At 35.3% G+C, this 14,670-nt stretch overlaps 1 protein-coding gene across 1 annotated transcript in view; it reads left to right on the top strand.

The window, feature by feature from the left end:
* The first annotated feature begins 7,333 nt into the window (after positions 1 to 7,333).
* The window catches only part of LOC140169512 (gamma-aminobutyric acid type B receptor subunit 1-like), a 42,655-nt gene continuing 35,318 nt past the window's right edge, over positions 7,334 to 14,670 (top strand). Inside the window, exon 1 of the mRNA XM_072192773.1 lies at positions 7,334 to 7,411. Coding sequence (XP_072048874.1) covers positions 7,334 to 7,411 — 78 coding nt within the window. The remainder of the gene's footprint in view (positions 7,412 to 14,670) is intronic.

The following is a 14,670-nucleotide window of genomic DNA, read 5'->3' as shown; positions in this document are numbered from 1 at the left end:
ACATTTTGTAACACGAATTACGAAGGGGGGTTGTTGCAACCCCCTTCCTAATTTTCAATTATAAACGTCATATACCACCGTACAGTTATATTTGGTAATAATGTATAGGTATGGGTCTCATCTATCCAGCGATACCAAAATAAGTACAAATAAGTACAATAAGTAACAACCCTCCCTCCCTCTATGGTCATCTTTGAAGACCGGTCCTACCCCCGGGTAAGGTCCTGGGGTAAAAATTTAATCATTAAAATGAGCGCAAAGGATGGATCTACGATTAGCTTAGGTCGTTTGGGCGTAAACGCGTGCGGTTCTTCGTACTTCTAGGGTAAATGTATAATAAGTACAACAAGTACCACCCCCCTCTATGGTCATATTAAAATTATTTGGTAATAAATAAGTATAATTCCTCAAAGACGTCCGCCACATCAAAGTATTGTTGGTCTCAAGCATCTCCCGCAGCTCAAATACAACTCCAATATTGAGCAGTGAAATTATAACATACATATTTGCAATGGGGTAAGTCACCATTTGGTATCGTATTGGTGGATTTAGTGCTGCAATGAAGATCTACTATAGTAAGTGTCCCACAATTTACCCCACTGTCCCACTTACCCCATCTTACCCTATACCAATTATTGTCATGTTTGTCGTGAGCCTGGTCAGTGTCTTTTGCACACATCGTAATTCTAAAGTTATTTGTAGAGCTTTAAGGAATCGGATAGCAACGTCTGCACATTATTTTTGTAGGACATAAGAGCACATCCGACACATCAAATTGCAGAATATATATACTTTTCTCCCCATAAACAGCTAAAATTTGTAGTGCTTTGGGGAAAAAATGTATATCTTCAATTGAAATGTCAAATGTTTTAAATGATGGATGGCCTTTCCTCCCAGCTACATACACATTAAGTAGATTTATACATTTTACTTCGAGGACTGTTATATCAATTTGTAATAATTTCCCATAACATTTGTATTATATCGCGAATATCAAAAGGTCAAAATTATTTGTTATTAGAAGGATATTCCTCGTAGTCAAAATCAATTTGGTGTGTCTAATGTGCTCTCAGGTCCCACAAAAATACTGTGCATACGTTACTATCCGATCCCTTAACCCTAGAACTACTGAACCATATTTTGTAACACGGATTACGAAGGGGGGCTGTTGCAGCCCCTTCCTAATTTCCAATTAATTATAAACGTCATGTACCACCATACCGTTATATTTGGTACTAATATATAGCTATGTGTCTCCTCTATCCAGTGATACCAAAATAAGAACAAATAAGTATATACAATAAGTACCAGCCCCCCCCCCCCCCTCCTCTATGGTCATCTTTGATGACCGGTCCTACCCCCGGGTAAGGTGCTGGGTTAAAAATTTAATCACTAAAGTGAGCGCGAAGGATGGATCTACGATTAGCTTAGGTCGTTTGGGCGTAAACGCGTGCGGTTTTTCGTACTTCTAGGGTAAATGTATAATAAGTACAATAAGTACCATCCCCGTCTATATTTGGTATGTTAATATTTGGTACTAATGTATAGCTATGGGTCTCCTCTATCCAGTGATACCAAAATAAGTACAAATAGGTACAATAAGTACCAGCTCCCCCCCCCTCCTCTATGGTCATCTTTGATGACCGGTCATACCCCCGGAAAAGGTGCTGGGGTAAAAATTTAATCACTAAAATGAGCGCAAAGGATGGATCTACAATTAGCTTAGGTCGTTTGGGCGTACACGCGTGCGGTTTTTTCGTACTTCTAGGGTAAATGTATAATAAGTACAACAAGTACCATCCCCATCTATGGTCATCTTTGATGACCGGTCTTACCCCCGGGTAAGGTGCTGGGGTAAAAATTTAATCACTAAAATGAGCGCAAAAAATGGATCTACGATTAGCTTGGGTCGTTTGGGCGTAAACGCGTGCGGTTTTTTCGTAGTTCTAGGGTAAATGTATAATAAGTATATACAATAAGTACCATCCCCATCTATGGTCATCTTTGATGACCGGTCCTACACCCGGGTAAGGTGCTGGGGTAAAATGTAATCACTAAAATGAGCGCAAAGGATGGATATACGATTAGCTTACCCAGCAAACACAAAAAAGTTTTAAAAACGTTTTAAATAAGTTATATTTTGGCTTTTGGTTTAGGTAAAAACGTTTTAATAACATTAAAATGTCGGGTTATATAAAGGTCATGATAACGTTTAAAACGTTTTGTATGAAAACACACTACAACAATATTTTTAAATGTTTTCAAAAAATGTTATTGGAAACTATTTTTAGAAACATTTTTGCCAAATATTGTGTCAATACTTAAATAACATTATGTTAAAATGTTTGAACCCAGCAAACACAGAAATGTTCCTAAAATGTTTTTTCAAAACCTTTTAATAACATTTAAATGTCGGGTTATATAAAGGTCATGAAAACGTTTTTAAAACGTTATTGAAAATATTTTGGGCAAACATTTTTCGCAAAATATTTTTCAACCCAAAATAACATTCTGTTTTAAATGTTTTGTATCAAGTTTTCAAGAAAGTTTTTGGAATGTTATTAAAACGTTTTTATACCCTTTATATAACCCGACATTTCAACGTTTTCTGTAAAACATTTTTGTTTGCTGAGCAGTAGATTATCAAAAATGTTTTTTAAGGTTATGAAAACGTTTTATACTCTTAATATACCCTTTATATAACCCGACATTTAAACGTTTTCTGACAACCTTTTATAACCTTTTGCGAATGATGTCGAAAACGTTTTGTGTTTGCTGGGTAGGTCGTTTGGGCGTAAACGCGTGCGGTTTTTCGTACTTCTAGGGTAAATGTATAATTAGTACAACAAGTACCATCCCCCTCTATGGTCATCCTACCCCGGGTAAGGTGCTGGGGTAAAAATTTAATCACAAAAATGAGCGCAAAGGATAGATATACGATTAGCTTAGGTCGTTTGGGCGTAAACGCTTGCGGTTTTTCGTATATAGTTTTAGGGTTATTTATCTGATATAAATTTAACAAAATTGATATTGGAACACATCCAATATCTGTGATACCCCAAACCTTGACAAAATTGACAGTATGACGTTTTAAATTGATCTTCTTTGTGCGCTTGATCACTTTGACGAAGTCATATCACTATACAGGATTTGAAAAAAAAACCTCAAAAAGGAGACAATGTTAATTCACTTTCCCTTACTTCCCAGCCACTCCCATTTTCCACTGTTTTATTCTCGTTTGTATTGCTTTATTTACTCCACGATGTTATTTACTCCACAATAAGGGACCGTTCACAAACACTTGTAAGGGGGGGCCTGATGCAAAAAGGGGGGCCTGAAAATGGGGGGGCCTGAATAAAATGACCAATGGCCATGTTTATATGCTTTTCTATGGGGTTGACCGATAATTTTCATGTCAAAAAAGGGGGGCCCTGAAATTTTCGAGGTCTGTAAAGGGGGGCCCCGAAAAATTTTCGCGATAAAATGTTTTTGCATCAGGCCCCCCCTTACAAGTGTTTGTGAACGGTCCCTAAGCCATGCAGCTTTATTAGGCCAAATAAAAGAAAAATAAACATGTTCCATCCACGTCCCCTACCGCATCCTTTTTTGAGGTTTCTTCAATCATATTTTTATTTTTTGAAATTCAGTTATAACTTTTCAAAAATATGTCTAGTACATGAGTAGAGATACTTTCTATAGCCTTGCTAATATACAAGAAGATGTTTTGATATTTTGATATTTCTAACAAATATTTTCCATGAAAGGTAACACCCCTCCCTACACACTATCATATAATATCAATAATTATGTTAATGATTTATGTAAGTAATTATTTCGGTGCATAATGTAGAAGAACCGTGGTGTGAAGTTAACGCATTATACATAAAATGATGCTTTCTCATTGCATCTATTAGTGTTATCAGTTTCGTTGGTGGCAGTTGTGACGCCACACTCCAATCGTCACCAAGAATCTATCAAATAACGCTGATATCTATTAGAAGCCACACGGTCTGTAATTCCTTACTCTGTTCGTGTTCATTGCGCTTTAAGAGCACTAAGAAAATACGCTTGAGTTTCTTATTACTAAAGAAGTGATATTGTTTTCATTAAATACCAAGCGGAAAACAGTTATTGGTTTTGAAACACATCGGAGACGGCTCTGACAGGTGAGTTTTTAATGCTCTTTAAAAGATTCAGCTGTTCCATTTAAAATCCACACTACCCCTGTGGAAGATAGGAAATACTTTCTACAGAGGGAGTATGAGTTTCACATAGAATAGACAGTTGAGTAACTTCCATTTGAAATACTCACTCCAGTTGTGGAAGATAAAGGTAAAGCCATAATACTGGGGAGTGTGGGTTTCAAAATGATTAACCCTGACAAATTACATTTGAAAAACATACTCCCCCTGTGGAAGATATTTCCAAAATCTTCCACAGCGGTAGTGTGGATTTTAAATGGAACATTCCATTTTACTGCCAATAAGCAACTAAGGTGCAATACAGGTGTTGAATTAAAGTCAGATAAATATTATCATTGTGGAAGCGCCAATTGGCAGGACATTTATACAGACCGGTTTTAACCGTCAAAACAACTAGAGTTAAACTAAATAAAGAACGACTTTAATGAGGATTTTTTTTATAGAAAAATAAACCAGAAGTGTTCACACACCGGTGTGTAAGTTGTAATAATAAGTAAAACATCGTCACGATAAATCACACACCGGTGTGTAAGCTGTGGTTCCCGGGGCTGGTAAAATTACTATGCTTACAAGATTGTCGCTGGTCATGGACCGCACAGTAACGTCTCAAAATATATTAGTGTTATATGACGAGCAGTATCTCCATCGGCTCCATATAAACCAAAATTTAGTTTATATGGTTTATATTTTGGGAAGGATAAGAAGATTACCGAGGATCTTAACTGGAAACCTAAATTGACCAAATTGCAAAAAACCTTAATTAGCTGGAAAGCGAGAAAACTAACATATTATGGTAAAATAACGATTATCAAAACGCTGGGTATCTCACAAATACTTAAAAATGCCAGTAATCTAAATGTACCCGAGTATGTTGTTAAGAACGTAAACAAACAAATTTTTAATTTCTTTTGGGGTTCAGAAAGAGAAAAGGTTAAAAGAAAAACAATAACAGGTTATATGGAATATGGTGGTTTGAAAATGATAAACTTAGAGCATCAAATAGCTGCTTTAAAAATAAAATGGATTGCTAGAATTTTAGATGGAAATAACAATAATGCTATATGGAAGAAAATATCACAACATTGGTTCAAACAGCTTGGTGGCTTGTCTTTTAAGATACTCGAGCTTAATTGTAATGCGAAAGACATAAAAGAAATCGTGAATGACAAAATGCCTCTGTTCTATAAAGAGGTTTTAAAATCTTGGTATACACTGCAAAACAGAAAAAGGAAAAAGATTTCTGTAAACAAAAATACTGTATTATGGGGCAATACAAATATAAGACATAAAAATAAAGTTCTTTTCTTCAAGGAATGGATTGATGCAGGTGATGCATTTAAATGAACTATCTCAAATTATCAAAAATCCACTGAACATTTTCTTATTTCACAAATTAATTCATGCGATTCCGGAAAACTGGAAAAAAGGGGTCAGGAGTAACTCTATGTCCTCCTGTAAAGAAAAATCGTTCACTATTTTTGAATTTCAGAATAGGCAATTTAAACACATATCCATTCTTGAAACGAATGAAATTTATAGTATGTTAAATACCGATCTGGCGAAACCCGTGTGTATTCAGTATTGGGAAAAACATGGCGTGTATGAAAGAGTGTGGGAAATGGTATTTCATAATAATAATGGTACGAAGAAAGAAAAAGAGAAAGAAAGAATATAGAAAATTTCAGAAATAAAGGCGTAAGCTAGACAATTTATTTGTCAAAGATAAAAAAATCTCCATCGGCTCATAGCTAATATGAAGACTTGTAAAACTTGTAAAATAACTGCAAAATAATAGATAATTTTATTTATTTATTTATTATGCTTCATCACTGGCTCATATACAACTACAATGACAAATATATTACATATAAATATTGCACATACTAATCAAGACAAAGTAAAAAGAATAAAATGCCAGCGAAAAGAATGGGACAAACAGGTAATAGGACCATCCCACCTTTCGATTTTTGAAAACAATTTATGGGAAAAAAAACCCCAAAAACCCATCACAGCCCCATCCCAAATTAAATAAGCCTGCAATTCGAGCATCTGCAGTAAGAGCTCCAAGAGCATGTATTCAAAGAACAAAAATTTTGAGTAAAATGAGAATTCAAAAATTCAACCACCCGGATTTGAAGGAAGAAAAGGAACCGGCTGTCCTTGTAGACAAGGGCAGCCGATTCCAAAGCTGCACAATGCGATTAAAATAAAAAGTCATGTGCGCTTTGGTTTTGCAACGTTGAATTTTAAGTTTAAATGGATCGGAAGATAATAGTGGTGGGATGGTCCTGCCCATTCCCTTGGCTGAATTTAACATAATTATTGATATTAACATCATAGTGACCCTCCCTACATCTGTAAAAAAACAAGAGATAACTTTTGTCTCTCCTGAGAGTAAGGGGAAGTAAGTCCAAATTGGTAAGCCTCTCCTTATAATCCTGAAAAAATAAGTACGGTATTTTTCTGGAATAAGGAGTAAGATATGTTAGTTTATGCATGAAACACACTACTAATAAAATACAATCTTAGATGACAATATCGTTAAATTGCAATGGATGTTTTGTTCGCAGTTATCACTGCTATGTATTACGAAATAAGTAACAAGGAAAATGCATAAAACAAAGGGACTGCATTTATATGTACTTGTATACCGTATACTTTAAACCTGTTTTAGGCCCCGTATCCATAGGCTGTTCCCTTGTGGCGTGTGCCCTTGTTCCGTGTTCACTTGTTCCCATGTGACCTGCCACACAGACAACGAACCTTTGTTTTGCTTAGTGGCCGTATCCATAGGTTGTCTGTGTGGCAGGTCACATGGGAACAAGTGAACACGGAACAAGGGCACACGCCACAAGGGAACAGCCTGTGGATATGGGGCCTAATGCGTGCCAATTATAAGCTTAGCTTACAATATAAACAATTTGCTTTCACAGGACCTAGAGCAAGTTGCAAAGATGTTGTGGTTTGCAATGCAGAAAGCCTTGTCACCACCAATCTTCAAGTTCTTCCTGATATTTTCATCCATGTTCTCCAGTGGTGTCGGTTTAACAAACATAACACTAGGAGGACTCTTTAGTACTGGTGGACAAGACGCGGCCTGGGATGGATCTGGAATATTGTCTGCGGCTCAGATGGCATTGGAATATATCAACAGAAATGAGTCTGTCTTACCGGGATATTGGCTTCAACTGGATTGGAGGAATTCCAAGGTACGGATAAGAGGGTTTGGTGTAAGATGCATATAGATACGGGGCGGGGTGGGGATGAATCACTCCAATATTTTGATAAGGGGAATGGTCGATACAATCACCCCCCTTCGTGTTGACGCATTTATGTGGGTTTCTGACCAAATTAACCTCATATTTGGCCATTTTAGCATAAAAAGTTTTGTACGCTCTTCGCACGAATTTGTTTCGTTTTTGCGCCATACAAGGTGATTAAAAAAAGAAGTGAACTCCATTTTGTGGCGCTTTTGTACGAAATCTAGAAGGAATCAGCTGTGAATGAAAATATCTTTGGAAAGAGCAGCTTCTGAACGTCTAAATTAAAAAAGAATGGTTTTATTTGCATACACGAAACCCAAGTTATACTCATTTGAATAATACTACCCATTTTTGACTGATGTGTTGACTGATATATATTCAAATGCAATATAAATTTATGTTGCATTAGTGGTTTCGATAAATATCGCTTTGGTGTAAGCAAATTCAACAATTCTTTTTCAGAATCTGCTCTTTTCAATGATACTTTCATTTACAGCGGATTCCTTCTAGATTTCATACGAAAGCGTCACAAACACGAGTTTATTTCTTTTTGATCAGCTCGTATTTCGCTATTTTAGCTACAATATGGCAAAATGTGTGTGCTGTGTGCTATACAATGTAGGCCTACTATGTTTTTGCTTGCTGCATGTGTGTGTAAAAGAAACTATAAGGATGGAGGAGTTTTCTTCTTCTGAATAATGATTAAAAAACTCGATAAAAAGGCTTTAACTTGCAATGACTTTCACCACAGAGCATGGCTTACTATGCGCGCGGATTTGTGAAGCAAACCTTATTTTTTAGCCCCTGTTTAATTAAATTTCCCGATAAGCAATTAACAATCTATTTCACTGCTAATCCTTTGTGCAATACGAGCGTATATGTTCCCACATTTAAGTTTCCAATTAATGGCATTTATTTCTGCTTGATAAAAACAAACAATCTACCGATTGATATGCTAATATCACTATTATTTTAAATTAAAAATATTCCAAGAACTCCACGAAGCAAACATTCTGCTAGACCTCTCCGTAGTCCACGTGCATACTCTGGCTATTGCATTTTTAAGCTTAAAAGCTTAAAAGCTTAAAACTTCATTTAATTTATTTAATTTGTGCACAATTGATAGATTTTCACATCAGATCTTTTCAGTCACCGTACTCCCTCCTCTGTTTGTTGGTTTCCCAAGTGAATTTTAACTCGGGCTTTCGCGATTAATAAACTGGGATATTCTAAAATCGGAATTCAGAATTCACAACCATTTACTAGTATTTTGATATAATTTCGAGTTCAACTGAATGCGTTCATCATGATTAATAACATATTTTTTATTTATCAATCAAAAATCGACTATGGCATAGTGGACTATGGCATAGTCTAACATTCTGCTAATGCAGTACTCTTTTCTCAAATTCATTGGCAGGTATTTTTTCATTGGGTTATTCCAGTTGAAATCCATACACCCCGTATGGAAGTACATAACCTTATAAATTATTGTCTCCCACATGGAGTGTGAATTTCAAGTGGAGTCACACATTTAAGTAACCCACTTTGAAATTTACACTCCCTGTGTGCACGGAGTTTAAGGTAATATCATACATATTAGGGGCCGGGCTATAATGGATGTCAAATGGAATCCCAGCAAACACAAAAACGTTTTAAAAACGTTTTAAATAAGTTATATTTTGGCTTTTGGTTTAGGTAAAAACGTTTTAATAACATTAAAATGTCGGGTTATATAAAGGTCATGATAACGTTTTAAAACGTTTTATATGAAAACACACTACAACAATATTTTTAAATGTTTTCAAAAAATGTTATTGTAAACTATTTTTTGCAAACATCTTTGCCAAATATTGTGTCAATACTTAAATAACATTATCTTAAAATATTTGAACCCAGTAAACACAGAAATGTTCTTAAAATGTTTTTTTCAAAACCTTTTAATAACATTTAACAGATTCTATACATGTTCTATGTATCACTATATCTCAATGTTTTGTGGGGAAAATTAGGACCTTTTATCATTAAAGTATGAGCACTTATTCTAAGTTTATTTTACGAAATTTAGTTTTCATAGAATGACTTAACATAATAGGGGGGGGGCCTAATATGATTAATTATATTTAAAAAAATCTTTCATGAAGCGACAATAACGTCTAAGCTTGGCTCTAACTCGATGAAATAATTTGAAAATCCAAATGCTATTCAAAGTCGGAAAAGTGGTGGAAGGGTCAATCGCGAAAGATGATTAAGAAAATTAATTCCCAAACTAATAGAAATAATAACAACGTACTATTGTATTCAGTTCATTATAACGTGCACTTGGGACCATTTATAAATATAATTAATTAACTAGAAGTGTTGTTGTTGAGTGCATGGTGCAGATAGACAAATGAAATTATTGAACATTTGACGTTGAATATTAAAAAAATTGTCAAAGAACGCCGTGATTTTGTTATCATTATAAATATATTCATTATTTCAGCTCATCAAAGAATATTATTTTGTTATTAATTTTTACCAATAAATGTAACAATAATATAGTAACTATCGTGTTTTGTTACTAAATAAAATTGCTTCATGATCAAGGGAAAGTGAGTCTAATGTCGCTAATATTGATGTGAGTTATTGGCAAAAAAGGTGCGAATTATGCTTCTGTTTCTCATTGGTATTGCCTGTAACTTGGTAATGGAAATTTCAATCCATGTGCAGAGTTCAATGTTTGATCTTCAAACAAATTGAACTTGAATATATTCGACATTAGATTAATTTTCCTTGCTAAAGTCACAAAATTGTTCCAAATTTGCGAGTAGTGTTATGGTAGTCAAGCAATAAGTACGCATCTGGCGGGTAAGTAGCGGGCCAAAGACTCAAGTTTTCCCTTCAGAGAGTTTTGTATCGAACGAAAGCTATTACACGTCCCCCTAAAAACGCATTTTTACATTAGGTCAACAGATAACGCAATTCAATGTTATAGCAAGGCGAATGTGGCAAATCTGTTGAAAACTGTTGGGTTTTAAAGTCAAAACCTCAAGTGTTCCTTACAATATTTTTCAAATTTGATGTCATTAAATGAAAGAGCACACTATTGGCTATAATTATACTAGCTACATTTATTAATTAGAATGATCAATGGCAAATTCTCTTTAAATTACAAATCTTGTGTAAAAAGTGTACTTATTTCGCCTGTTTTGTCACACGGTTGTAAATTCAATGAACTAATCAACTATGCTAAAGAGCGCTTACAAATTCATATATGGTTCTAAACATTTTTTTACTACAAGGTGTCCCAGAATAATCTATACCGAACAGTGTATCTAATTTTAATACGTGAAATACAATTAGGATAATATGCTTTCTTAGGAACTACGACGTAACTTCATGTTTCATGTGCATGATGTCAGTATAGTGAGCTATGCATCGTCCTTGACGGACGCTGACAACAATAATATATCTAAAATACCTGCATCATGCAGTTATTGTTAACTACATGTATGCACACAACACAGGGGCACTCACAATAGGCAATTGACCTCTACTGGTAGCGCTGTGTTGTAGATATAGGAGATGAACTATACAGTGCACAACTTATAAGTTCCCCCTAATGCTTTTTAAAATAAATCGAAAATTATTTAACATAATTTAAACTTGTAAAAAGTTATGAGTAACCTTATTTGTTTTACACACCTGGGCCAATTTGTAGTGTCACACATCATTGCGTTTGGCCACAATGGTTCATTATGTAAAAAAAGAGGGAGTTTTAAAAGTTGCACCTGAATCCATAGGAGTCAATTGTCAAACAATACAATATGTTAGGCCTGTCCATGTGTTTGTAATGGAAATAAAACTTAAAGTCTAGATGTTTAGTAGGGGATGTGCCCTCTTGCACTGTTGACAAGTGCATTGCAACGTCGCCGCATGCTGTTTATTAAATTCCGGACCCGTTGCTGGTCCATGTTGTTCCATACATGTTGGATTGCTCGGGTTAGCTCTTGCAGTGTTGTGTTTTCATTGATAAGGTTCTCATTTTTAACATGGTCCCAACTGAAATTTTGTTCTCAATTTTCGAATTGCATTAGACGCAACTCCCATACGACGAGCAATTTCTTTCTCCGGAACATTTTCATCCAGCCAACCTATTGCTCTACCGCGAAGAAATTCGGGCAAACGTGGCATTATTAAAATTTATTACTTTTCACATGTGATGAACTACTGGCGATGTGGTCTATTCTCACTGCAGTACATATCCCTTCCATCTCAGACATTTATCATTAAAAAGAAAAGAATAAAACGCCTGCTTTGCTTTTCAAGAAGAAGAAGAATACCAAAGATTAAGTTTTCTTTTACAAACACATGAATATCCCTGGCCTACTGTATTGTTTGAGAATTGAGTCCTATGGACTCAGATGCAACTTTAACACTGTTTAAAACGGTCTCCTTTTTTTACATAATGAACCATTGTGACTAAACGCAATGACGTGTGACGCTAAAATTTGGTCCACATGTGTAAAACAAATAAGGCTACCCATATCATTTTACAGGTTTGCATTTCGTCAAAAAGTTTTCGATTTATTAAAAAAAATATGTAGGGGGGAACTTATAAGTTGTGCACCCTATAGTTAGCGTCATATATCAAAAAGTATAAAAGCTATGATTTTAGTACTTGCTCTATGTTTGAATTATTTATTCGTTTCAAAATATATGCATTTTCAACCCGATACAAGCTTTAATAACGGGGAACCATACATTTGTATGAGAAAGAAATCCTACCATCTGTCCAAACTCCCGTGTTATTCCAATGCACATTTTGCTTCACCGGGCAGCCCTGGCTTGGTCGTATTTGGAAGATTGGTGTCACGAAACGGTGATAGGTACACATTTAGTACTTTCTGTCAATCAAGTATGTGGTTTATTCTCTACATGTCAATCTTTAAATCATTAGCATAGTCCTTATAATAACGGGTGACCGCCTTGATGAGTAAATGACAGCAAACCAGTGAAAAATACCCCAAAACTCGGTCAGTGGAGCTCCGTCCGTACATGTCAATAGCGACATTATCGATTGGATTAGTCGACCGTAGCGGACAATTCGATCGCTCATTGGATTAATATTATCACGTGGTAATAAATTTGCATTGGACAATAGATTACTATAATGGGTTAGTACTGCATATATCGGTTTAATCTTCACTAAACGGGTTTATGGCTGGAAAGGTCACGGTTAATTTGCCGTGGACATAACTGCACTATGGACCACAAACGCAGGGCGTTAATTGGCATTTTAATTTGGTAGATAAAGTGTTTGTCATCAAAACATAATTTTTTTATACAAAAACTCACGCATTCCTATCGAAACATAAAAAAACACTTATGTCAGAAAAAAAATTATGGCTCATAAATCAGTCTGGGACACCCTGTATAATAACAATAAAAATATTACCCTTCCCATCTAATTTTACTGTTTTTCCTATCTATAGGAGTAGTGAGTGATAATTAGTATAAGATTTTTAAGGGTCAAAGTGAAATGATACGGTATACAATTTTCTTGAAAGTTGCCACATGTATGTGCTAATATCGGCATAGTATGTCCTAAGCCTGATGTTATTTTTATTTTGAATTGCCTCCTGGCACGTTCGTGCAGTGAGAATAAAAGTTCGTGCAGTGCTTAAAATAGTTCTATACTATTCAAGTTTCAGCCCGACAAATGACCAGGGAATTAAAGAAGTACCTCCACAAAGTTAGACTGATGGGGTCAGAGAATTCTATGCAAAAAAAGGTATAGTTTGTGGTATCGGTCGAAGCCTTTTCTCTCCAGGTTTTCTTTCAAGTGAATTGGTTTTTTTGGAGAATTTGTTTTTAAATATGGCTAAAATCAACCGTTTTTGGACCAAAATATATTAATTTTGGCTGAACAATTTTAGAAAAATTAATATGTTTGCAACAACAAAAGAACTAAAACCTACCTTTCTAAATTAATCCAAACATTTTCTTTTCTGGTTAACATTTTACAGATATTGTAATTATATGAAATTGTAGGCACCTGTGTGCACTTTAGTAGAGTTTTTATTCGTTTTTACATACTGATTAACATACATCAGAGGATGATTTAAGGAAGCCCCATCATGCACTGTAAAAGTGTTATCACTAGAGTTTCAACTGCCACTTTACTTTTCAAATCCCATTGAACTCTGTGCAAAAGATGTTGTTTTAGAATTGCCCGTGTGTCATTATTACTTGGTCGATTTCAGATCTAAAGTGATGTATGCATGAAGCTTGAAGGATAATTCACACCTTCTGTAGATAACATAAAATGTGAAATCGACCAACTTTTTGAAGGTGTTTTTATTGTAAATATATCTGTCCAAATTCAAATTTAACCATGCATGTGTGTATGCAGTGGGCGGGCAGTGGTGTCATGTTCACTCACAGCTGTGCTAACCGCAAGACTTGCTGGGAAGTGCTTAAATCATCCTCTGAACATACATAATACCGTAAACGTGACCATGGTGACATTAATGATCCAGGCATTTACTTTTTCATCGAGCTGTAGCTAAGTAAAATAATGTCAAGTAAATGGATTTATATTTTAAATGAAAAAAAAACCCTTCTAAATAGCTCCAACTAATTTGTTTTCTGATTGGCATTTTATATAACATAATACCGGTAATTTGACATATTCGTGAACCAGGTGTGTACTTTCATCGAGCTAAAGCTGGCTTCAAATATCGACAATAAAAATCGAGTCGTAGGCACTTTCAAAATCGATATATGTGATGCGATCAAGCAAAATCAGTCGGAACTCGGAAATATTAAATTTTCAGTTTCTTATAGGATAATAAGAAACATTTTCAAAGCTGCGTTTTGCAGAAAAAGCCATTTTCAAAGATATAAGCAATTATAGATTTTCCAAAACAAGAAAAAACAAAAGGAAATATTCCCTTTGTTTGGTTATATCTCAAAATCAATATTTCCGAGTTCCGACTGATTTTGGTTGATCACATCACATATTTTATGTAGCTATTAAGGTGGTACTACACCCAGTGGCGTAACTAGGGGGGGGGGGGGCAGAGGGGGGAAACATGCCCCGGGCGCTACCCTTAGGGGCGCCAAATTGACCAATTCAGCATCGATTATGCGCCCTCCAAGCGATGAAAGTCAAAATTTTCGCGAGATTCGCGCGCATTTCAGCATAAAATCAATTGAAA

The sequence above is a fragment of the Amphiura filiformis genome, chromosome 14, assembly GCF_039555335.1.
Source record: "Amphiura filiformis chromosome 14, Afil_fr2py, whole genome shotgun sequence".
NCBI classification, from domain to species: Eukaryota; Metazoa; Echinodermata; class Ophiuroidea; order Amphilepidida; family Amphiuridae; genus Amphiura; species Amphiura filiformis.
This window is presented reverse-complemented; position numbering and strand designations above follow the sequence as displayed.